General features: G+C 40.7%; 1 protein-coding gene across 1 annotated transcript in view; it reads left to right on the top strand.

Annotated features, from left to right (window-relative positions):
- The window catches only part of TBX15 (T-box transcription factor 15), a 122,865-nt gene that overhangs the window by 67,882 nt on the left and 30,972 nt on the right, over positions 1-24,011 (top strand). The window contains exons 3-6 of the mRNA XM_010589612.3: positions 45-146; positions 1,762-1,933; positions 3,224-3,391; positions 19,411-19,475. Of these exons, the coding sequence (XP_010587914.2) occupies positions 45-146; positions 1,762-1,933; positions 3,224-3,391; positions 19,411-19,475 (507 nt within the window). The remainder of the gene's footprint in view (positions 1-44; positions 147-1,761; positions 1,934-3,223; positions 3,392-19,410; positions 19,476-24,011) is intronic.

Genomic DNA, 24,011 nt, shown 5'->3' on the forward strand with positions numbered 1-24,011 from the left:
CCCATCGCTTATTGCTGAGCTTGCTGCCTTCTTCCCCTTCATAGGAGAATGTTTCCTGCCATGAGAGTGAAAATCACCGGCCTGGATCCACACCAGCAGTACTACATAGCAATGGACATTGTGCCCGTGGACAATAAAAGATACAGGTAATGGTAACTATGGGATGTGGAATTGTGGACATCATTAGCATTCCAAGAGGGTTCTTTAAACTCATTAGATTAAGCATTTTCACAGCGCACTGCATAGGGAATGAAGAATGGTGGATATGCCAATGGCCTGTGGCAGAGTACCAGGCAGGAAGTAGTAACTAGATGTAGGAAATTAGAGCTCCATAATGGTTTGGTCTGGAATCTTCCTTATGTCTTCATAGAGAGTAGACTTTTATAGTGACTCCCAGGGGATTAAAAACTGAGTGGATCTTAAGTCTGAAATTAATTCAATTAGCCTTGAAAGTGATTAAGAAATGAAATTATTGAGTTTATGAATGCTAAATGAGTTGGAATGATTTATTTTGGAGAGGGAAAGGACGAGGAGGGCAGTGTAGTACATTCGATCATTTATTTGACGGATTACCTTGTGGAGGATGTAGAGGAAGAATAGAGTTGGGTAAGACCTCAAGACAAACATCTAATTAGAGAGAATTATTGCTCATTAATATGGGTTGTGAGTGAGGTTGTTAAATAACTTTCTCTCCAAATCATTAAAACACCACAAAGTCTCCAGGTCTCTTGGGTAGCTTATTCATAGCTCCTTTCAGAAACAAGTAGTGGCTTCATGGACCACTGAGGTCTCAGTTAAATCAGTGAGTCATGGATAGTTTTTGAAAGATCTATAGTCTGAGGCCTCAGCCATAAATCCTTACATTTGGAGGTAAGAGACGAATGAGGAAGGCCAGGACTAATATGGTGGTAGGGAGAGCTGGCCAAGAAAAAAGTGGTCTCGATTGTAAGACTTAGGAGAGGGGGTACCTCAGATCTGTTGTAGAGGATCTTAGGATTTGTGATTTGGAGAGCTTCTGTTTGCCAGGGTCAGGTCTTATATGGTCCTTTAGAATGGAGAAGCAGGAAAGAGACAGATTCATGGAGAGACTGGCAAAGTCTGGTAAACTGACCTCTTTGCTACCAAGAATATCCCATTTCCATTACCCTTGTGGGAAAATAATGTGGAAGATAATGAAGTTCAAAGCTAAGTTCATCAAAGAGAGCACTAGCTGGGAAGATTTAGTGGTCTTTCTGGGAATGACTGCACTAAGGCAAAGGCCCTCCATTTTCATAGAAATGCCTCAGAATTCAGATTCTTACAGTAAATGGTTAACAAGTGAGAGACTTGGAGGGTCTCTGCACATGGCTGTGTTTTACAAGACAGTATGGGCGATGTTTGTAATAAGGAACCAAATCTTGAACAAGTGGCCAAGGGATTGTATGGTTTGCATTTGAAAGGTGAAAGGCTGCAGTAAAATGCCTTTTCCATTGCCCGACACGTGGGTTCAGATGTCTGCATGCACGCAGGGGTATGTGGCAAGAGAGGGGCTGTGAGAATGTCTATTTCACGAGAGCTGTAGCTTTGATCATTAACCACTCCCCCAAACCACCTCTTCCTTCATTTCTATCTCTATCTCATTTTCCCTGTTTCACCCCCATCACGTCTCTATTCTTGATATCTCTTCTTGTCCTTCCTCTCTCCTATCTCTACTTGTTTCCCTGGCTTCTCTTCCCTCTTCGCGTCTGTCTCTGAATTCTCCTCTCTCCCTCTCTATCTCAGATATGTGTATCACAGCTCCAAGTGGATGGTGGCAGGCAACGCTGATTCCCCTGTGCCCCCAAGAGTTTATATCCACCCTGATTCTCTAGCTTCTGGAGACACCTGGATGAGACAGGTGGTCAGTTTTGACAAACTCAAGCTGACCAACAATGAATTGGATGATCAAGGACACGTGAGTCAAAGAATCTTATCTCTCCTTTCTTCCCTCTTTTCCTTTTTACTCTAGAGATGACTAGTCCAAGAATTTTTCAGACAGGTAGAATACCACTCTCAATGCCATTTTAAGTCTTAAGAATGAGCATAAAAGTTTTTTTTTGTCCTCTAGTGAAATTTCCTTTATTACAAATCAAGCATTTAACAAACATCTGCTATACATCAGACAAAATGTTGTATCCAACAAACTCCTTATGCTACAGAGTCTTACGGTCCAGTTGGGGAGGCAAGACAGAAACACGTGACAAATTAAACAACATGAAAAGAAATTACACCATTCAGTAGAATAACTTAAAAAGCAATAACCTAGGGGAAACATCTGAAGTGCCGGTTTTGGCTGATTGGTCAAGGAATTTATGAATTTGTGAGAAAGGACTAGGTCTTAAGGCTTCCCAGGCATATTGGAGCACTGAATGTTTCTAGTTTATTATTGGCAGTAAAATAGGTCCTGAGATTTCACTGAATGCCAGGATCCATACTGAGTGCTATGAGAAGGCTGAAAATAAGCTAAAACCATGGTTTCTATCTTCAAGGAAATGACAGTTTTCTGAGGGAAGGGACACATGTGTACGTTTATTCTCATATGACATAAGAGAACTTCCAGAAACACAAGCAGTGCCAAACAATAACTTGTAGTATTTAAAGACAGCAGGAGCCCATGCTGAAAATTTGAAGTCAGAGCAGATGATTTGTCGCATGTAAGAGGTTCTGAGACTTTTTAGTGGAGTGTTGTTCACTGGTACCAGAACAGCCATTTAGCATTTATCCAATCAAAGCGAACCTGTTACCTCCACCACCCAAGATTAAGATACCTGCTCTACGGTTCCGTCTAATGCTATCTATCTAATGCTAATCTTTCCTGCCACGGACATGTGCAAGTGGTCACTGAGTGGTGCAGACAGTTAAGTGCTTAACTATTAGCGAAAAGGTTGGCAGTTTGAACTCACCTAGAGATGCCTCAGAAAACAGGCCTGGAGATCTGCTTCCAAAAGGTCGCAGCCTTAAAAAACCTATAGAGCACAGTTCTACTCTGACACACATGGGGTCACCATGAGTCAGAATCAACTCGCTGGCAAACAACAACAACAACAAATGGACGTGTACACTGATTTCACGTTTCCTGTGCATCCCATTCCCTACCTGTGGTCTTCCCATAGTTCTTCTATCTTCTGGTTTATTTTGCACATGAGCTTGAAGAGACATAAGGACCTTAAAACCGGCCTTGATATATTTCCCCTTCTCGTTTCAGATCATTCTGCACTCTATGCACAAATACCAGCCTCGAGTTCATGTGATTCGCAAGGACTTCAGCAGCGACCTTTCGCCCACCAAGCCTGTCCCTGTTGGGGATGGGGTGAAAACATTCAACTTTCCTGAGACTGTGTTTACCACGGTCACAGCCTATCAGAATCAGCAGGTAAGAGGCTGCTGTGGGAGTCTTCCGCTGCATCTGCTTTCAGAAGAGTCTGTTCTTGCTTTTGGTAAGAAATGCTTAGTCCTTCTGCATGGCACTGAGGAGCTGGAATGTGAGACACCAGGCTTGCAGTGCACATAGGGCATTGGTGATGACAACCCTGTAATGTCTAGTAGCAGCTGGGACTGTCTAGATTTAGATCAGAGACAAGGTCCTTGACCAAGAGGACCAAACCTCCTAAGTTATTTTCATGTTTCTCTGTAGTGGTACCTGTGTTCACGGTCTCTACTATGTCCAGGGAAACATCTCTTCATTTGGGGTTCCATTGTACGTACTGAAGTTTAATTCATACCTTACATCTTATCTGCATTCTGTGTCTCCCTCCGCCATGCCACATCAAACTCATCAAGGCTTTCACCAAACTCCATTTAAGACCCACTATTTCCAGCTATACTTTCACATTAAGTGTACCTCCACCTGATCACCATCCACACCTAAAGTCTGTATGTCTGTGATGTGTTCATTCATTCCACAAATATTTATTAAGGGTTTACTATGCTCAGGCTTAGTAGACAAATAGAACTGATTAAGACTTATTTTTCCCTTAAGAAAAAGGAGTCTTTGTTGAGCAAAAGATACATAAATATGTAATGATAATATGGTGGCATATTCAATGACAGAGATGTGGACAGGGTGTTTCTTGGTTTGGGGAAAGAGGGAAGTTTTCCTGGAAGGGCTGAAGTTTTACCTGACATCGAGACACACATAGGAATTAGCCAGACTAATGGAGGAGGTGTGTGGATGGGGAGAGGTGGAAGGAGAAGCCAGGTCTGAAATTATTGTGGACATTCTAAACAATGGTGTTTAGAACGGTGTTTTGCAAACAGTGACTGGATGGATTTATTACTGGTCATTCTATGCAACTCCCTAAAGTTGCTTGTGAATCCCAGTTTTGAAAATGGTATTGTACTTCATCTTTCCACAAATTGCCTAATTTACAGGATTCTGCTGTGAACCCTTTTCAGGATCAAATTAAGAGTTTTTGTTTGTTTTTTGCTTATTCTGCTTGAAAACTACATGCTTTATTTTGGAGCTGCATGAGGCAAAATGAATGCACAGTATCATTCAATACCTTTAGTGCTGGCACTCTACTTTTCAACCAGTGCTCTGATAATGGAAACAATAGAAGAAAAACGTTCATTTACTAAATATTTATCGATTGCTTTCTATGTGCCAGAGGGGATAGGTAAGTTATATAATCTTCGGTTCATATGTGAAGGGTGTTTCTGTCTTTTATGGTGTATCTGGACAAGTTTCCTTAGATGTTCTTTACCTCCAGAGGCATATGATATACAAAAACCTGTTAGTCCAATAAATATTAAGTACTACCTGATTGTCGGAGCCCTGGTGGCACAGTGGTTAGGAGCTTGGCTGCTAACCAAAAGCTCAGTAGTTGGAATCCACCAGCTACTCCTTGGAAACCCTATGGGGCAGTTCTGCTCTGTCCTGTAGGGTCGCCATGAATCAGAATTGACTCGACAGCAGTGGGGTTATCTTGTCAGACTTTCTCAGCAGCTGTAAAATTCCTCCACTTGAGGTTTTCTGAGTGGGTGCCACATTTGATCTAAAGTAGAGGAAGAGCTGTAGCTGGCTTTGGGCACTATTTAAAAACTCCTGAACTCTCTAGGACTCCTTGGATAGTAAAATTGCAAAGGCCATGGAGGGTCTTAATAGTCAAGATTTTTCCAGCTCTGATTATATATAGCAGCAACATAGATATAGCCATTGGAGCTATACCTTTATATTAGCTTTGGTTCAGAAGAAGGGAGTAAGCGCTTTGGGTAATGGATAACTGATTAGACTTTTCCAGGAATACCTCAGCCACTATATTTAATCATGGGTTTCCCATGAAGGCAGAGACATGGCAATAAGTATTCCAACTTTAGAATTTAGTTTGTAGAACAAACTAGAACACTGTCCTATGTGCCCCAGAACACTGAGCATTCTATGCCTCACTGAGATCAGTTCTGCAGGCCAGGAGAGCAAATATTGTGATCAGGGCTTCGAACCAGTTCTTTCCTGTTCAACCTCATTCTGAGAATTTGCCTTTTCACCCAGATATACTGAATCAGAATCTACATTTTAACACCATACCCAGTGTTGATGAGTCAACTCTAACTCGTACTGACCATAAAGGACAGAATAAAACTGCCCCATAGGGTTTCCAAGGCTGTAAATCTGTACAGAGGACTGCCACACCTTTCCTGGGTTCAAACGACTACTGAGAATTTATATTTCCATCCCAGGTATACTGAATTAGAATCTACATTCTGGGTATTAGATTCTGATTCAGAATATCTAGGGGGTAGAAATGCAAATTCTCAGCAGGGGGTCGACCTGGAAAGAACCAGTTTGAAGTCCTGTTTGTAACCCAGGTTGTAACTAGAAAGCTACAACTTATATTTACAATAGAGGAGGACCAAACACGGGTATCTGAAATCCCTTTTACCTGCTCTACCTCCCCTCATATTCAGTGTTCTGCTTCTGAGTACATTCTACTCACATACATGTTTTGTCTATGTCTGGGCTGGGGTGGGGGCAATGGTGGTTTGGTGGGGGCAAGATATATGATTAAGATCACAGGATTTGGCATCAGACATACCCGGCTTGATTTCTGATCTTTCCACTGACAAGCTGTCTGGCTTTGAGCAAGTTTCTGAACCCCCTTCAACTTGTGTTTCCTGATCTGAAAATGTACCTCAAAAAGTTGTGAGAATTTAGTGAGTGGGTGTATATAAATCCACTGACACAATAAAACCAAGCCCATTGCCGTTGAGTTGATTCTGATCATAGCCACCCTACAGGACAGAGTAGAGCTGCCCCATAGAGTTTCTAAGGAGTGTCTGGTAGATGTGAACCACCGACCTTTTGGTTAGCAGCCGAAGTCTTAACCACTGTTTCACGAGGGCTCCCCACTGATACAATACTGGCACACAATTCATAACAGTCAGCCTGCGTTGCTCCAAGGCTGGGTCTGCACAGGTATGCAGGAGAGTGGGGAGTAGAGGCTATTTTAAAGAATAAATTGCTCATTAAGGAAAAAGTAGAAGGCTGGGACCTGGAGGAGCTGCACTGGGTCTCGAAGGGATTAGAATCAATAGGTAACTGCTTTGATCTTTCTGTCCTCATATACTGTTGGTGAATTCACGATGTGATGACATTCAAAATAAGTGAGTCATACTCAATTTCTCCCATTTTGAGATCAAGATAACAGGTTTTGCCTGTTGAACAAGCCCGATATAAATCAACAAGGATAATTGTTTAACATTTCCTTTGGCTGTGTAGCTATGACCTAATATAATACAGTACCTTCTAATAACGCAAAATAACCTCAGGTCTTTCCCCATGGGAATCTCGAAGTCTGGACTCTGGAGGTCAGAACTGGTACCTAACAATTTTCAGATTTGTCATGAAGATGCCGGATACTATAAATTGTTCTCTCTTGTGAGCTGTAGTCATCTATTGCTATGTTTTTATTTCTCTTGATATTTTAGAATTAGAACAATTTATGTTTTATGACAAAATTGTTTACTCCTCTTTTTTATTTTAAGGGAAATTTCAGAGACCTATGAGAAAGTAAAGAGGAAACTAGTCAACGGTTGGTCCTCAGTGTTCTCAGGAACTTGTTTGGAGGAACACATGCAGGAAGGACAAAAGAGGGAATGGAATTGAGTTGAAATGTTACCCAGTCTTCCTAAGGAAAGTCAGTGTTTTTTTCCACAGTCACCAATGGGCTAGACATTTGGAGACCTTTGTTTTAGTCCTGAATTTTCCACTACCTACCAATGTTATTGTTGTTTTTGTTAGGTACCATTGTGTTGGTTCTGACTCATAGCAAACCTATATACAACAGAATAAAACACTGCCCAGTCCTGCGCCATCCTCACAATTGTTGCTATGTTTGAGCCTATTGTTGCAGTCACTGTGCCAGTCCATGTCATTGAGGGTCTTCCTCTTCTTCGCTGACCTTCCATTTTACCAAGCATGATGTCCTTCTCCAGGGACTGGCCCTTCCTGATAACATATCCTAAGTACATGAGATAAAGTCTCACCATCCTCGCTTCTAAGGAACATTTTGGCTGTACTTCTTCCAAGACAGATTTGTTTGTTCTTCCGGCAGTCCATAGTATATTCAGCATTCTTCACCAAGACCATAATTCACAGGCATCAATTCTTCTTTGGTCTTCCTTATTCATTGTCCAGCTCTTGCATGCATATGAAGTAATTGAAAATACCATGGCTTGGGTCAGGTGCACCTTAGTCCTCCAAGTGACATCTTTGTTTTAGTTTTTTTAACACTTTAAACGGGTCTTTTGCAGCAAATTTGCCCAAGGCAATATGTCATTAATTTCTTGACTGCTTCTTCCATGGGCGTTGATTGTGGATGCAATTAGAATGAAATCCTTGACAATGTTTTCTCTGTTTATCATGATGTTGCTTATTGGTCTAGTTGTGAGGATTTTTGTTTTCTTTGTGTTGAGGTATAATCCATACGGAAGGCTGTAGTCTTTGATCTTCATCAGTAAGTACTTCAAGTCCTTTTCACTTTGAGCAAGCAAGGTTGTGTCATCTGCATATCGCAGGTTATTAATAGGTCATCCTCCAATCCTGATGCCAGGTTCTTCACATAGCCCAGCTTCTTGGATTATTTGCTCAGCATACAGAATTTCTAAGTATGGTGAAAGGGTAGAACCCTGATGCACACCTTTCCTAATTTTAAATCATGCAGTATTCCCTTGTTCCATTCGAACAACTGCCTCTTGTTCTATGTACAGGCTCCTCATGAGCACAATCAAGTGTTCTGGAACTCCCATTCTTCACAGTGTTATCCATAATTTGTTCTGATCCACACAGTTGATTGCCTTGTGTAGTCAATAAAACACAGGTAAACATCTTTCTAATATTCTCCGCTTTCAGCCAAGATGCATCTGACATCAGCAATGATCTCCCGCATTCCATGTCCTCTTCTGGATCCAGCTTGAATTTCTGGCAGTTCCCTTTCGATTTTCTGCTGCAACTCTTTTTGAATTATCTTCAGCATAATTTTACTTACATGTGATATTAATGATATTGTTCAATAGCTTCCACATTTCGTTGGATCACATTCCGTTGGAATGAGCACATATATGGATCTCTTTCAGTCAGCTGGCCAGGTAGCTGTCTTCCAAATTTCTTGTCAGAGACAAGTGAGCACCTTCAGTGCTGCATCCCTTTGTTGAAACGTTTCAGTTGCTGTTCTGTCAATTCCTGGAGCCTTGTTTTTCACCAGTGCCATCAGTCCAGCTTGAACTTCTTCCTTCACTATCATTGGTTCTTGATCATATGCTTCCTCCTGAAATGGTTGAATGTTGACCAGTTCTTTTTGGTTCAATGACTATGTGTATTCCTTCCATCTTCTTTTTATGCTTCCTGCGTCGTTCAATATTTTGCCTGTAGAATCCTTCAAAATTGCAACTTGGGGTATGAATTTTCTTTTTTCCCATTCTTTCAATTTGAGAAATGCTGAGTCTGTTCTTCCCTTTTCATTTTCTAACTCCAGGTCTTTACACATTTCATTGTAATACTTTATTTTGTCTTTTTGAGTCACCTTTTGAAATCTTCTGTTTAGCTCTTTTAATTCATCATTTCTTCAATTCGATTTAGTGGCTCTGCCTCCAAGAGCAAGTTTCAGAGTCTCCTCTGACATCATTTTGATCTTTTCTTTCTTCCCTCTCTTTTTAATGACCTTTTCCTTTCTTCATGTGTGATGTCCTTGATGTCATCCCACAACTTACCATTAGTGTTCAATGTGTCAAATCTATCCTTGAGATGGTCTTTAAATTCAGGTGGGATACACTCATGGTTGTATTTTGGCTCTTGTAGACTTGTTTTAATTTTCTTCAGCTTCAACTTGAACTTGCATATGAGCAATTGTTGGTCTGTTCTTCAGTCAGCTGCTGGCATTGTTCTGACTGGTGATATTCAGCTTTTCCATTGTCTCTTTCCACAAAGGTAGTCATTTTGATTCCTGTGTGAGGTCCCTGTGTGTAGTGGCTGTTAATGTTCTTGAAAAAAGGTATTTGCAATGAAGAAGTCATTGGTCTTACAAAAGTCTATCATGTGATTTCCAGGGTTGTTTCTATCACTAAAGCCGTATTTTCCAACTATTGCATGTTCTTCTTCATTTCCAACTTTCGCATTCCAATCATAAGTAATTATCAATGTATCTTGATTGCACTTTTGAGCACTTTCAGACTGCAGAACTTGGATTTTCTTCAATGTCTTCATTTTTGGCATTAGTGGTTAGTAAGTGAATTTGAATAACAGTCATATTAACTGGTCTTCCTTGTAGGTGTATGAATATTATCCCGTCAAATGACAGCTTTGTACTTCAGGATAGATCTTGAAACGTTCTTTTTGACGATGAATGTGACACCATTCCTCTTCAATTTGCCATTCCCAGTATAGTAGACTATATGATTGTTTCAAAATGGCTAATACCAGTTCATTTCAGCTCACTAATGCCTTAGCTATTGATCTTTGTATGTTGTTTCATTTTTGACAACTTCTGATTTTCCTAGATTTGTACTTCGTACACTCCACGTTCTGATTATTAATAGATGTTTGCAACTGTTTCTTCTCATTTTGAGTTGTGCCACATCAGCAGGTGAAGGTTCCAAAAGGTTTACTTCAGCCACATGATAAAGGCCAACTCTACTTTGAGGAGGCTCTCCCCCAGTAATGTTTTCAGTGCCTTCCATCCTGAGGGGCTTATCTGCGGGCACTGCACTGGACAGCGTTCTGCTGCTATTCATAAGGTTTTCACTGGCCAATTTTTTTCAGAAGTAGACCGCCAGGTCTTTCTTCCTAGTCTTAGTCTGGAAGCTCTGCTGAAAACTGTCCACCATGGGTGACCCTGCTGGTATTTGAAATACTGGTGGCATAGCTTCTAATATCACAGCAACACACAAGCTACCACAGAATGACAAACCGATAGATGAGTGGTGGTACTTATGTTACTCTGAGCAGATTACTGTGTTTCCTGGGCTTCAGTTTCTCCTTCTAGAAAATGAGGAGTTCACCTGTGCTTTACAACATCTTTTCTAACTTGGGAATTTTAATTTCTCCTCCTTTTTTTTTTTTTGCATGTTTTTCATGAGGACTGGAGCAACTTATTGTCATCAAGCAGGGACAGTTGACACAAGATTTTCCAGTATGAAAATTATGAAAGTGTTCATCTTCATAAACTTTTTTTTTGTACCCACAGTATTGAAGACCAATACATTTTTAGTAAGTCCACGCTTGAAAGGCGGGAGCCTGGTGTTTTGTTGCTGACAAATAAAATATTCCCAAATCTACTATTCATTTATGACCGCTCCTATTTTTCCCCATTGTTGAAGCCTGTGCTTCCTACTGAATTCTATTTTGTCACCCTGGTGGGTGCCTTTGGCACATCACTCCACCTCTGTATTCTCATTTGCAAACTAATGATTTGGCCTGGATCAGTGCTTCCTAGTCACCAGCCCATGGAGATGTTTTTTATGGTACCCTGAAAAATGGGAAAAAAAAAAAAGGATAACTTAGGGATTTTTCATAGATCTAAACATATTCAATTCAGTAGACTGTACCTCTGTAGATGGATAGCTACCTTCGAGTCAACTCTGACTCGTGGTGACCTTGTGTACAACAGAACAAAATGTTGCCTGGTCCTGCATCATCCCCAGGATGATTGCTGGCAAGTTCAAGTCCATTGTTGTGGCTATTGTGCCAATCTATTTCGCCAAGGGTCTCCTTTGCCCTTTCTTTCAGCAAATGTGATGTCCTCCTCCAGTGACTGATACCTCCTCATGATTTGTCCAAAGGAAATGAGTCAGATAATATTCTGTGGTGATCCAGAAGGGTTTCAATGGCTAATTTTTGGAAGTAGATCACCAAGCTTTGCTTCACAGTCTGTCTTAGTCTAGAAGCTCCATTGAAACCTGTCCACCGTGGGTAACCTTGCTGGTATTGAAATAATCTATCAGTGGCATAGCTTCTGGCATCAGAGCAACACACAAGCCACCACAGTATGACAAACTGACAGATGAGCGGTTAATAGATTGTCCATTATTTTCTTTTGTTCTTCCTGCTATTTTTATACTAAAAGGTAATTTATTTTATGAAATGATGATGCCAGGGGATAGTAGAAAGATGTGAACTCTCTTCACTTGGTAGACTGAAAAATTGGGATATCAATGTTGATCCTTCACATGCTGTGGGGGGATTGGAATTGACCCATGAAATCCTGAAGTCTAGAAACTACTAATTAAGATGGACTCTTCCATCTTCGTAATTCAAAGATATCTGTGTTCGTCTCACAGTGCATAGCACTGCAAATATGCCAGGTGAATGAGTGACTGATTGAATGAATGACTAGCTAACACATTTCTACTACCAGTTTCCTTATATGTCTGCAGCTTTGCTTCTTTGGATATAAGCAGTAGTGAAGTGTGAAGAAAGCGTTTCTATTTCAGTGGAACATTTTATGCTTTTCTTTCCCCTTGCCCATTCCTCCTCCTACCCCTCCTGGCTGACCCATAAACTCCCAGGGCTGCTAGCATACTGAGGTTATTATTACTATTATTTGCTCTCACAGTGCCAACTTGGCAGGTCTATGGCAGAGCGAAAGTTACGCCATGCCCAGAATCTCATTGTGGAGAATAAGGTGGTAGAAGTTTGAACAAAGGTGACTCTACGCTCTATGTGTTTTCTTGGAAGAAGCTGGTGCCAACATGTCCTCATGGAATTAACAGGAAATTTCCACTGCAAAGTCTTTGTCATCTCTAAGGCAAAAAGACTGCTGAAACTTGATTTTATTTTTTCATCCCCAAATAGGAAACTAAATTTCGAAAGACAAATCCCTGTTCTGCCCAGGTAACACAGACTCATTTCTTGATGAGAATTGGCTACATGGATCAGATAGGAAGTCTGAAACCTCAGGCAGGTTTTTATAAGCAAATCCAATAGGATTTCTGAACCATTCATTATAGTCTAAACTATTGAGCCAATTTTGCTGTAACTTTCCAATCAAATCAATGTGCAGAATATTTCTTTTCATATAGACCAGGTCTTTTTTTTTTCAAAAAAAATCCCAGTGGAAAACCCTCCAAGAAATGTGGTAAAAAAAAAAAAAAAAGAAAAAAAAACCAAGAGTGCATTAATAAGGGAAGGCCCTTTCAGCCTTGGTATTATAAAATCATACTCAGAATATTCAAGTTTCATTTCCTTTGTAGGTTGTGCTATTTATGTCTTCACTGTGCATTGTGAGGTATACCTCGTTTATTAACTGCCCATATATTACTTGGCTAAAAAAGTCAGTGAAAATGATTAAAATTAATTGTGGCAAAACAGCAGCCACCTCCTCATATGCCACATTCTTCAGTAACTCAGGCCACATAAATCAGTATAAGGTCATGGAGGTAAAGTCAGGTAGAAAAATGCTTCCACAACCTCTGAATTTCCCATGTCTCCTCGTTATCACTGGACCAAGTTTAAACATGACTACTGTAGAATAGCCTTAGCTACACAGGAAGTTACTAATAGACTCTTCTGACTGGAAAGGCATTTAAAACTTTAGTCTGTAATACCTGCAGGGAAAGCAAATAGGATGGAGTGAGTTGTTTGGTCTGGCTTCTCTAGGGCTTGTCATGGTTTTCGGACGGATGATCCCTAGTTCTTACATTATTATTCATTTTTACATTTAAAATGTATTGACATAGTGGCTACAACAATGGGCTTAAACATAGCAACGATTTTGAGGATGGCATGGGACCCGGCAATGTTCCATTCTGTTAAACATAAGGTGACTATGAGTTGGAGCCTATCTGATGGCGCCTAACAACAACATAGACATGGTTCCTGCCCATAATCCAGGGGGAGAGACAGAGAGTGAAAAAGTAAACAAAGAAATAAATATATAATTACCAGCTGGGTTAAGAACAAAGAAGGAGGTAAACAGGGTGCAGTTAAAGAGAATAACAGGTTGTGGAAATATTTTTCTACACTGATTTTATTTCCGTGGCCTTATAAACCCTGGTGGTGTAGTGGTTAAGTGCTACTGCTGCTAACCAAGAGGTCAGCAGTACGAATCCACCAGGCACTTCTTGGAAACTCTATCGGGCAGTTCTACTCTGTCCTATAGGGTCCCTATGAGTTGGAATCGACTTGACGGCAGTGGGTTTGGTTTTGGTTTTTTATACCGGTTTATGTGGTCTGACATAAATGTAGGAGAGATCATCAGGGAAGACCTCTCTCAAGGAGTCAGCGGTGTGAAGAGCATTCTTGTCTGGGGCAGAGCAAGTGTGAAGGGCCTGAGCAGGAAAGGAGCTTGGCACATTCCAGAATTGGGAGCAGCCCAATCTGGATGCAGTCTGTGGGCCGGGGTAGAGGAGGGTGGGTAGGTTTGAGAGGTAGGCAGGAGCCAGGGTGTGCTGGTTCTACAAGGCCTCATAAGAAGGTTGGGTTGAATTCTAAATGCACTGGTAGCCACAGAAGAGAATGGCATGATTCCATTATGTGTTAACAAAGATCACTTGGTAAAGAAGAGATTGAAGACAAAAGTAGAAGCAGGCAGTGGCATCAGTAGGGTTGGTGTCACTGACTGCGGTAATGCATGGTGTCACCCCACCATGGACCTCCTCCCATACAAAACCATATAGAACCCTTAGTAATGAAATGTGGCATTTCCCCTACTTCATGTTGAGCTGTCAGTTTCTCTTGTTATCAAAGAGCTATATAATCAAAAATTGTTATACATGTAAGTTTATTATCAATTTTAATCATAGAATGTGATACAGTTGTAAATTGCTTAAACGTAATATTTCTTAGATTATATGAATACTAAAAATTGTTTTGTAAATTCTTTCTACATCGAAGTACAACATTATTAGTAACTGTGCAGAAGCCTTTTTTGATTTTTGTCCTTCTTTTCCTTTGATTACCATTGCATGCTCAAAAAAGTTATTGATGTAGGTTCACAAATACCAATTACCACAATATTGTAGCTAAAATAACAGCCATTTTGACAAAATCAGCAACTATAAAAACACTGGCAGTATGGAAAACAACAGTGCGTGCTTGTAGCACGAGGCAGTTGAAGCCACGTAATTTGCAAGCATCGTTGTAATTGGGTAATAATGACAGCTCTGACCGGAGCGCATTATAAGGTTCAAAAAGTAAATTAGCATAGAGTTTTAACCTTGTAGGTATACTGACACATGTAAGCTGGGCTTACAAAAAATGTTTTTGTTGTTATAACTGATTACAGAGATATTTTTATAAAAAGCTAATAAATTTCTGCTGAAACATTGCACAAAAATTTTATAAACAGTCATTTTGGTGTCACCTCCTCTGACAGTGTTACCCAGTGAGGTCCACATCCCTGTATCCCCTAGCGACACCACTGGAAGGACAGAGATCAGTTCAAAGGCCATATAGAGTAGTTTAGTCAAGAGATAATGGTGGGGAAGAAAAGAAAAAAAGAGATAATGGTGGTCTGGATGAGAAGGGGTGGTGGAGATAGGCAGCCATATTTGAGTGTAACTGATAGACACAATTATCGAAGGGGATCGAGCATTAACTATTCAAACATGCTGTGTGTGTATGTTTGTGTGTGTGTATACACGTATATACCAATTGCCGTTGAATCGATTCCAACTCATGGCGACCCCATGTGTGTCAGAGTAGAACTGAGCTCCTAGTGTTTTCAATGGCTGATTTTTTGGAAGTAGATCATCAAGCCTTTCTTCTGAGGCACCCCTGGGTGAACTTGAGCTGCCAACCTTTTGGTTAGCAGTCAAGCATGTTAACCATTTGCACCACCCGGTGTCTGGCTCTTTCCCTCTCCCTATATATTCCCCACCCACTTATATCTGAACTAATTTTTCTAAAAAGCCCTGGTCCCTGTCTTGGGGTCGGGTAGGGGGAAATGTAAACTTTTCAATTCTATTTGGGGTTAGCTATTCCTCCATGTAGTTCAGTTATTTTGGGTAAATATTTAGTTTTTGTTTTTTTCCCCTGGATTTCCCCGCCCCCCCCGCTCCATACCAGATGGTCTGTAGATGTAGGGCGCATGTGTAGGGTGGGGGTGACAGGGTTTATAATCATTACCATGGCTGGACATGGAGCCTCAGGTTCTCTGGGCCCTCATGGGCCTCTGCTGTGGGGTATCTGGTCTGGTCTAATCTTTGGGTCCCTTGGTTGAATGCTGGAGCCTGATGATTTGTGCTTTGTTTTTTTTGCCTAACTCAGGGCCTCGTGGGCCTCCATTGCTGGTTCAGCCTCACCTCAGGTCTCCTCATGTCCTCTGACTCCTCATTAGGCTGTAGAACCTCTGTGTCAGGGTCACCCTACTGTCCCTGTTGTGACATGGGAGGACTTCTGAGTCCCCTACCTCCCACAGAAGAGCCATAGTAGGCCTGGAAATGGTAACACAACTCTCTTTTTGCTTAGCCAGACCAGGTGGCATCTGTACTTTGATGCAGCCACCCCACGTATGTATGGAGGTCACCCTGCCAGTTTTCTCTGCCTCTCCCCACCCCATCAGCATTTTGATTGGTAAGGTGTATGTAAGTCTAACTACTTGCTTCCCGTTTGTCTCCTCTTTTCTTATACTCTATTGGTGTGGGAGAGAAGGATTCTCTACTTCTTCTTCTATTTTTTCCTCCTTATATTTTATCCTCATATCTTCATCTTCCATAGGCTGCAAGACTTATGGCTCGGCTGTTCTTTGCATCCCTTTCTATACTACCAGGCCAGCTCTTGATAGGGAAGCCATACGACTATTAGAGACTGAAGATTATTGGGGTTGAAAACACATTGGTTTACTCTGCCAAAATATTGTCCCCATTACTCATGACATTTGTAGACATAGCCAAAGTTGTCACCACAAGCATCGACTAGGATCATAATTTGGTTTCTATAGCTAAAATTGCTCTCTCTGCCTATGTTGTTGTTGTTGTGTGCCATTGAGTCAATCCCGACTCATAGTCAACTCAGAGTGACACTATACGACATGGTAGAACTGCCCCATAGAGTTTCCTAGGCTGTAACCTTTATGGGCGCAGATCGCCAGGTCTTTTCTCCCATGGAACTGCTAGTGAGTTGCAACCACCAACCTTTCGGTTAGCAGCCAAAGATTTAAACATTGCACCACTAGGGTTCCTTTCTCTGCCTATAGGGTAATCTATAATGCCTTGATGTGGTCTCAGGCCAGCCTTTCTACCTTCTCTCTCACTGCTCCTCTTCTCATCCTCTATGCTCTACTCAAATTGGGCTACTCAATATTTCTTGAATATGCTTAATTTTTCCTTACTTTGATACTCTGGCTTACATAGGTCTTTCTTGTGAAATGCTTCCCTTTTTCCTTTCTACCCTTCTTGCATTTTTTATCTATTAAAACCCTACACATCCTTCAAGGCCTTACTCTTACGCTAAACCTCAGATTCCTTTAACGTGGAGTAATGGCTGTTTCTTCCACGCTCTTGTGGAATTTTGTCTTTATTGTGATCCTATCACTTTCTGTTTTATATTGTAATTTTTAGTGTATATGTCTGCTTTTTCTTCTAGATTATAAGCTCCCTGAGGGAAAACACTGACTACATATAGCCGTATACTGACTATATGCAGGTTTGTGTCACCTGTGTTGCCTGTCACATTCCTTTGCACACAAAAGGCACTTGGTAATAAATAATGAGTGGCACAACCACACTTTTCATAAAACTCTCTAAATTGCACATTGAACACTTTGAAACAAGTGTGAAGGTGTAGTTTTTTCTTACATTAGCTGGCATTTGTCCATTAAATTTCTATGCAAGGTCCCTTGGTCTGGGATCCAGTAAGTGGTGAGAAACAGGTTTTCATCTACTTCTCCCAGGCCCATGAAACAGAAAATCATTATATTTACAGGGGTCTGTGGAGGCCCCGAAAACATGGCAGCACAATCATATATCAGAAACCCCTATCATAAACGAGTCAGACAGGATAAGCCAACTTGAAAGAGGAAATAAAATATTATAACCCCGACTTGAAAAGAAAATGCGGCGTGTGGTTTATTGCTGTGGATTATGGAGGAAGAAAGGCCTGAATTTAAGTCAAAAACAGAAAAGCAGTGACACTCTTTAAACTCAATACAGTGTTCACGTGGCAGACACTGAAAGCCAAACCTTCAGGATCCTGCTCTGGTCTATAAAGTAGAAGTAAAGTTGCTTTTGCTACATTATTAAAAATAGTGCTACATTATTAAGTGTTCCATTCTGGAAGCAAGGAATGTTTTGGGAGAAAACTAGCCTCGAAGCCAGCGTGGTTCTTTCAAGTCAATCTGTTCTGTCAGAATCTCACATTGCATTTTAAAGACTTGTAAAGACTGTGGCTTTGGGAAATTCTGCCCTGAGGAAGTGAGATGGAAGAGGGACTTGGAGAGATTTACAGTACAGGAAACAACTTTAGCTGTCCTCGTGCTAAGTTCTACAATTATCGGAAATATGAAGATAGCCTTAAGTAATGAGATTCCCTCATTTCTAGAATTGCATTCCGTCAAGACTGCCTTCCCTTCTTTCCTGAGCTTCCCAGTACCCGCTGTCTCGATCGCTTGAATGTATGAGTCAGTAACATCTGGTTCAGACACAAAGGTATCAAAATGCCTCCTATGACCCAGGCTGAAAGTGGAAACACTAGAGCGCATATGGAATCTATTGGTCAGGCTTGTTCCAGTCTAGAGGCACGAGGGCGATATATACAACCATGGTGGATTTTGACGGGACTATGATAGGGATACCATAGAAGGGGACTTGTACATTGAGTGGAGGTTAAACCAGATGACCCCTGAGGACCTCTCCAGCCCAGATGACACAGTTGGATGGCCAGGTTTGCTCAAACCTTACGAAGCTTCCTATTTGTTTCTTCTGAGTTGCTTGTGAGCCATGGAACCTGGATGAAATGGCTGAATCCTGTCCTATCCAGTTACACATTTGGAGATGTTCCTTTAGGCAAAATCCTGGGAAGGCTGAGCTACTTTTTGTGTCTTTTACATGAGCATTTCAGGTTATTAAATGAAGAGTTCTGGTGGGAAGCCACAACCAAGTGAAATGGACAATATTTGAATCTTTTAGATTGAGACAGATTGACTGGTAGTCTGATTCAGCCTGGAGGTTTACACTGATTGAATTGACTGAATTCATTCATTCCTTTATTCATGCACTCACTTATCTATTCATTTGATCTACAAGCATGAATTTACTTATCAAGTATTTTTTCAGCTGCTTTATGATGCTTTTTTAAAAATTAATTTTTTAAGGTGGTAAATATAGAGGTAACAAAACATTTGCCATTTCAACAATCTTCACATGTACTGCTCAGTGATACTATGTTCATCAAGTTAAGTGCCTCTGGTGTGTCATGTACCATGGACCCCACCATTTCCTAGGTTTCCATTTCCGTGTTTATCTAGGCAAGTGATTTATCACCATCTTGAGTTAAGGAAGGTGAGCAGAAGAGAGTTTATGGGCAAACCTTGGTGTTTAGAGAGAAGTGAGTCAGGTGGTTCAGACATCTAGATGCCAATTAAAATATCAAACTAAAGGAAACGAAATGAAAACAACAGCTATTACTAACAGAGTGGTTTTTGTTAAATTTTTGTAGAGTAACTGAAAAAGAAATCAGTAACGTAAACATACAAAAACAGACAAGCAAACAGACTAGTTGCTGTGGAATCTATCCTGACTTATAGTGACCCCACGTGTTACAGAGTGCAGCTGCTCTGGAGAGGTTTTTTGGCTGTAATCTTTAGGGAAGCGGATCATGAGGTCTTTCTCTCTCGGCACCACTGGGTGGGTTTGAACTGCTAACCTTTAGGTTAGTAAAAAAATTTTAGTAGTCAAGCATAAATCATTTACATCACTCAGGAACCTTAAAATAAATACAATTCATGATTTTTTGTTTGTTTCCAGATCACCAGATTAAAAATCGACCGAAACCCTTTTGCTAAAGGATTCAGAGATTCTGGGAGGAACAGGTAAGAGTAATTGGGAAAGACACTGACATTTTTTGTCTCCGTAGCATTATTGTTCCAATCCCCATTGGTGGCCCCTGGGTCCTGCTTTTTGGAAAAACACCTGCATTCTGGGCCACTGTGTTGACCCGAGAATCAAAAAGCGACCTTCAAAAGGCTGAATTATCTAAATTCTTTGTTCACACTCTCTAAATCACCAAATCAAATCCATTGTGGTGTTTTTTCTCTCCTACACAGTACTTGGTAATCAGTCCCTTAAAACAAATTTTATGGATTTATTATCACCAAAAGGGGGCCTTTTTTTTTTTCTCCTGAGCAGCATCTACAGCACCTACAATGATATCTCATTTATCTTGTATTATCAGGAAACAAGGAATTGTGGACAAAAAACTTTTCAGGAAATATTACCTTTAAGAGCAAAAACTTTATTAAAAATTTTAATCATTTTCACCCTAGGAAATATTTCCAAAATGTATTAGATGATTCCTGCGTTAGTAAAGAGGATTTATAGAATATGCCATGGAACCCTTTCCTGGGGACCTATGATTGTCATTGTGATTAGGTTGTTACTGTATGTAGTGGAATTCTTAGGAATTGCTGAAACTTGTAGGACTCTTAGCCCTTATTGCAAACGGCATTAAAGACTGGTGCTTTTCTGGCTGATAATTCTTCCTTCTGAATCCTTCCAGTGGTTTCCTTCCGAGATAAAATTAAAATCTTCTGTTATCTATAAAATTGCCAAAGAATCAGCTACATCTAGGGTTATTCAATCAGAAACTTTTATTTTATACAAATGACACTGAATCAGCAAATGTGATATTTGTGTCTTATATTGTGGATAAACTTTGTTATAACCACTTAGTTGTTCGGATATTTTTAATGATTAGGGGGCATCTCTTTATAATTGGATGACTCAGATTGTCAGAAGTTATACTGCTAGACAAGGGAGATGTAATTTGATCATCTTTGGTATCCTTTCTGCCAGTGTTTTCAGATAAACCATCTAGTATTATGTTTAAAATTCTTCATGAAATATGTAGTGCATTATATTAGAATTCAGATTTATGCTAAAAATCATTTCCTTTACAAAAAGATCTATGAAAAGACTTTATAAAACTCTTATACCGAAAAAACCAAACTTGCTGCCATCGAGTCAGCCCTGACTCACGGTGACCTTACAGGACAGAGTAGAACTGCCTTATAGGGTTTCCAAGGAGCGGCTGGTGGAATCAAACTGCTGACCTTTTTGTTAGCAGCTGAGCTCTTAACCGCTGTGCTACCAGGGCTCTAGAACTCTTATATTTAAAACACATTTATTATTTCTGCAAATTTTATTTACTGCGACATTTTTTAAGGTCACATCTACTGAATAAATTAAAATTCACTTACACCCCCAGTTTGTAGGTAACGAAATTGAGTAATACATTCTGGGTCAAACAACTAGTTAGTGGTAGAGCCACACAATAACCCAGGCATATGGTTTCCAGGCGAAATGCTTTCTTGTTAGACAATTCTTTGTTTAAAATACGAAAAAGGTGTTTATTTCCAAAATTTATCCAGTGAAAAACGTATACCTCTTCTTCCATTGGAGCCCTGGTCGCACTGTGGTTAAGAGCTCGGCTGCTAACCAGAAGGTTGGCAGTTCAAATCCACCAGCCGCTCCTTGGAAACTCTATGGGGAAGTTCTACTCTGTCCTGTGGGGTCTCTATGAGTTGGAATTGACTTGACAGCAGTGGGATTTTTTTTTTTTTCTTCCATTTCAAATGGACCACTCTTTTCCTCCTCAGTAGCTTATTCCAGGTCTAGGTGCCACAGGGTGCCTGTGAGCTGTTTCCTGTTGCCTCCTTTTCAGGACTCTATACTCTGGGTTGATTAAGGACCTTGTTAGTGGTAAGGAGGTCAGAGGTAGAAGTTGGCCTTTCATCGAGAAGCCTCCAGATCTGCCCTGATGGTGATTCTGTGGGACAGGACATTCATGATAGGCTATTTCTGCAAGTAGCCCACATGTGGCAAGGACATTTAAGATTCTTAGCTTGGAGCCCATGGATGGATTTAAGGGTTTTTGTGAGCACCCGGATGTTGTAAACAAAATTGTATGTGGATGGCTGGGTATACTTTTTTTTGGGAGAGTTCTAGAGCTTTCTTTAGATTTTCAAAGAGGTTCACGGCCAAAAGTTAAGAATTTATGCTTTCGGCACACCTATCTGTCTCCAGGGGCCAACACCACTGACTTTAGTTCTTCAACAATTTCTTTTCCTTTTCTTCTGTAACCCCAGCAGCATCCAGTATTTGTCTATTTTCTTCTTGGCAGTACAAAGATTGTTTTCTTTTTCTTTTACTTTTTCCCCCATTGGAGTCCTTGTTCTTCAGAGTTTCTGGTCATGTTTCTAAGGTTGAAGTTGAGGCCTCAGTAAGTGCTTCCTTATTGGTAGGTACCTACTGTCTTAGGCTGGGTTCTCTAGAGAAGCAAAACCAGTGATGCATCTATCTATCTGTCATCTGTCTATCTATATCATCTATCAATTTATCATCTCTCTCTACATATGCATCTATATGGATGTATGTATCTATCTATTGTTTTACTCTCTCTATATATACATATATACATAGAGATTTTTTTTAGATGTATCTCAGATGGCTGCTTGCAAACTTTTATTTATTTATTGTGTTTTAAGTGAAAGTTTAAAGCACAATTTACAGCTGCTAACCAAAGGGTCAGCAGGTCGAATCCACCAGGTGCTCCTTGGAAACTCTACGGAGCAGTTCTACTCTGTCCTATAGGGTCGCTATGAGTTGGAATCGACTTGACGGCACTGGGTAAGTGAAAGTTTACAAATCAAGTCAGTCTCTCATACAAAAAGTTATATACACCTTGCTATGTAGTTCTAGCTGCTCTCCCCCTAATGAGACAGCACATTCCGAGAGAGAGATTTTTATCAAGGAAATGGCTCATGCAGTTGTACAGTCTGAAAAGTCCCAAGTCCGTGGGTCAGGTTGGAGACTCCTCCTGACCCACATAGCTGCAGGGTCTGGGAAACCCAAGATTGGCAGGTCAGACAGCAGACCTCTTGCTCAAAGGCTGTGGAGGCTGATAAATCCCAATCGGCAGGAAAACAGGAGCCAGCTGCAGGATCCAGAGTGAGCAAGAGCCAATGAGCTTTGCCAGAAAGTCCACTTGCATTGGATGCAGGCCACGCCCCCAAGGAAACTCCTTTTCAACTGATTGGTTGCTCATAACAGATCTCATCATAGAGGTGATTACATTATTACATAGCTACCAAACTACATCATAACTGCCAAACCACTGAGAATCATGGCCCAGCCAAGTTGACACACAACCTTAACCATCACACTATCCTTGGAAATAGCCATCTGGATATACTTTTACCATTTGTAACATGTATTGCATAGTTATTAAGGAACATATACGTCAGTTATTGATAGCTGCTGAGAAGAAAAATAGGTTAGGAGATAGAGTAAGAGTGGATGCCACTTCTATAAACTGGCCAGGGGTGGTCTCCCTGATAAGGCACTTTGAATGTTATTATGAAGGAAGCTGCCAGGCAGGTACCTGATTGTAGGTAGACAGAAACCAGCAAGTGCAAAGAGAGAAGTGTGCTGGGTGTGCTTGTGGAACATTGAGGAGGCCCTAGTGGCCACAGATGATGGTGCCTGCCCAGGAACATGGCTCAGCAGCTTGAAATGGAAGGTGCAGGGGCATTGCATAGAATGGAAAGTTGGAATCTAGAGCGGGGTTGACCAGCATTAGAATTATGCTCTGGGAAATGAACCCACCCCTTTAATCTTAAGAATAAAAGCGTTGTGTCTTGAAGTCTGTGCTGCTGGTCAGGAAGCTGTGATGACATCTCAGTTCAAGTGCTGAGGTCATCCTGTCTCTTCAGTTCTTTAGAAGGCTTTTGCCTGCCTGAAGGCTGGTGAATGTCTTACTGCCTAGTTATTTGCCTGTCTTGCCCCGGTGGGCTGTTCTTTTTCATAAGAACTCCAGGAAACCAGAACTATGGACCCTCCCTAGTCCATTTCAATGTTTTTTTTTTTTTCTGATAGGATGGTAATTCTTCATTATGTCCCATCAAAACCTACAGATGACTTTAAGTACTGTTAGTAATTATAACAACTTTCTGTACTTGAATGCTTGTATATTCTAGACTCTTTACTTATGTTTTCCCTAATTCTCAAAATTTGTATTTTACAAATAAGAAAACTGAGACTCAGAGAGGTTAACCAACTTTTCTAGTGATACACAGTAAATGCTGGAGCAGGGATTAAAACCTGTGCCTGCCTGATTTCAAAAATCAGTGCTCTTTCCTCTCTGTCGTTATAACAGCCTAAACTTGACTTACTTTATCTTCAAAAGATATAGAGAACAAAACTCTTCCTCTAAAAACCCTTTATCTTATTAAAGACACTACTCAAGTCACCCAGCACCTTCTCTTTTTCAAATAAAACAATCTGTATATTCTCAGGCTGTCTTTATAAAGACTATGCCTCATGACTTTCTCATCTACCCTCTAACCCCT

Source organism: Loxodonta africana, chromosome 3 (assembly GCF_030014295.1).
Source record: "Loxodonta africana isolate mLoxAfr1 chromosome 3, mLoxAfr1.hap2, whole genome shotgun sequence".
Taxonomy (NCBI): domain Eukaryota; kingdom Metazoa; phylum Chordata; class Mammalia; order Proboscidea; family Elephantidae; genus Loxodonta; species Loxodonta africana.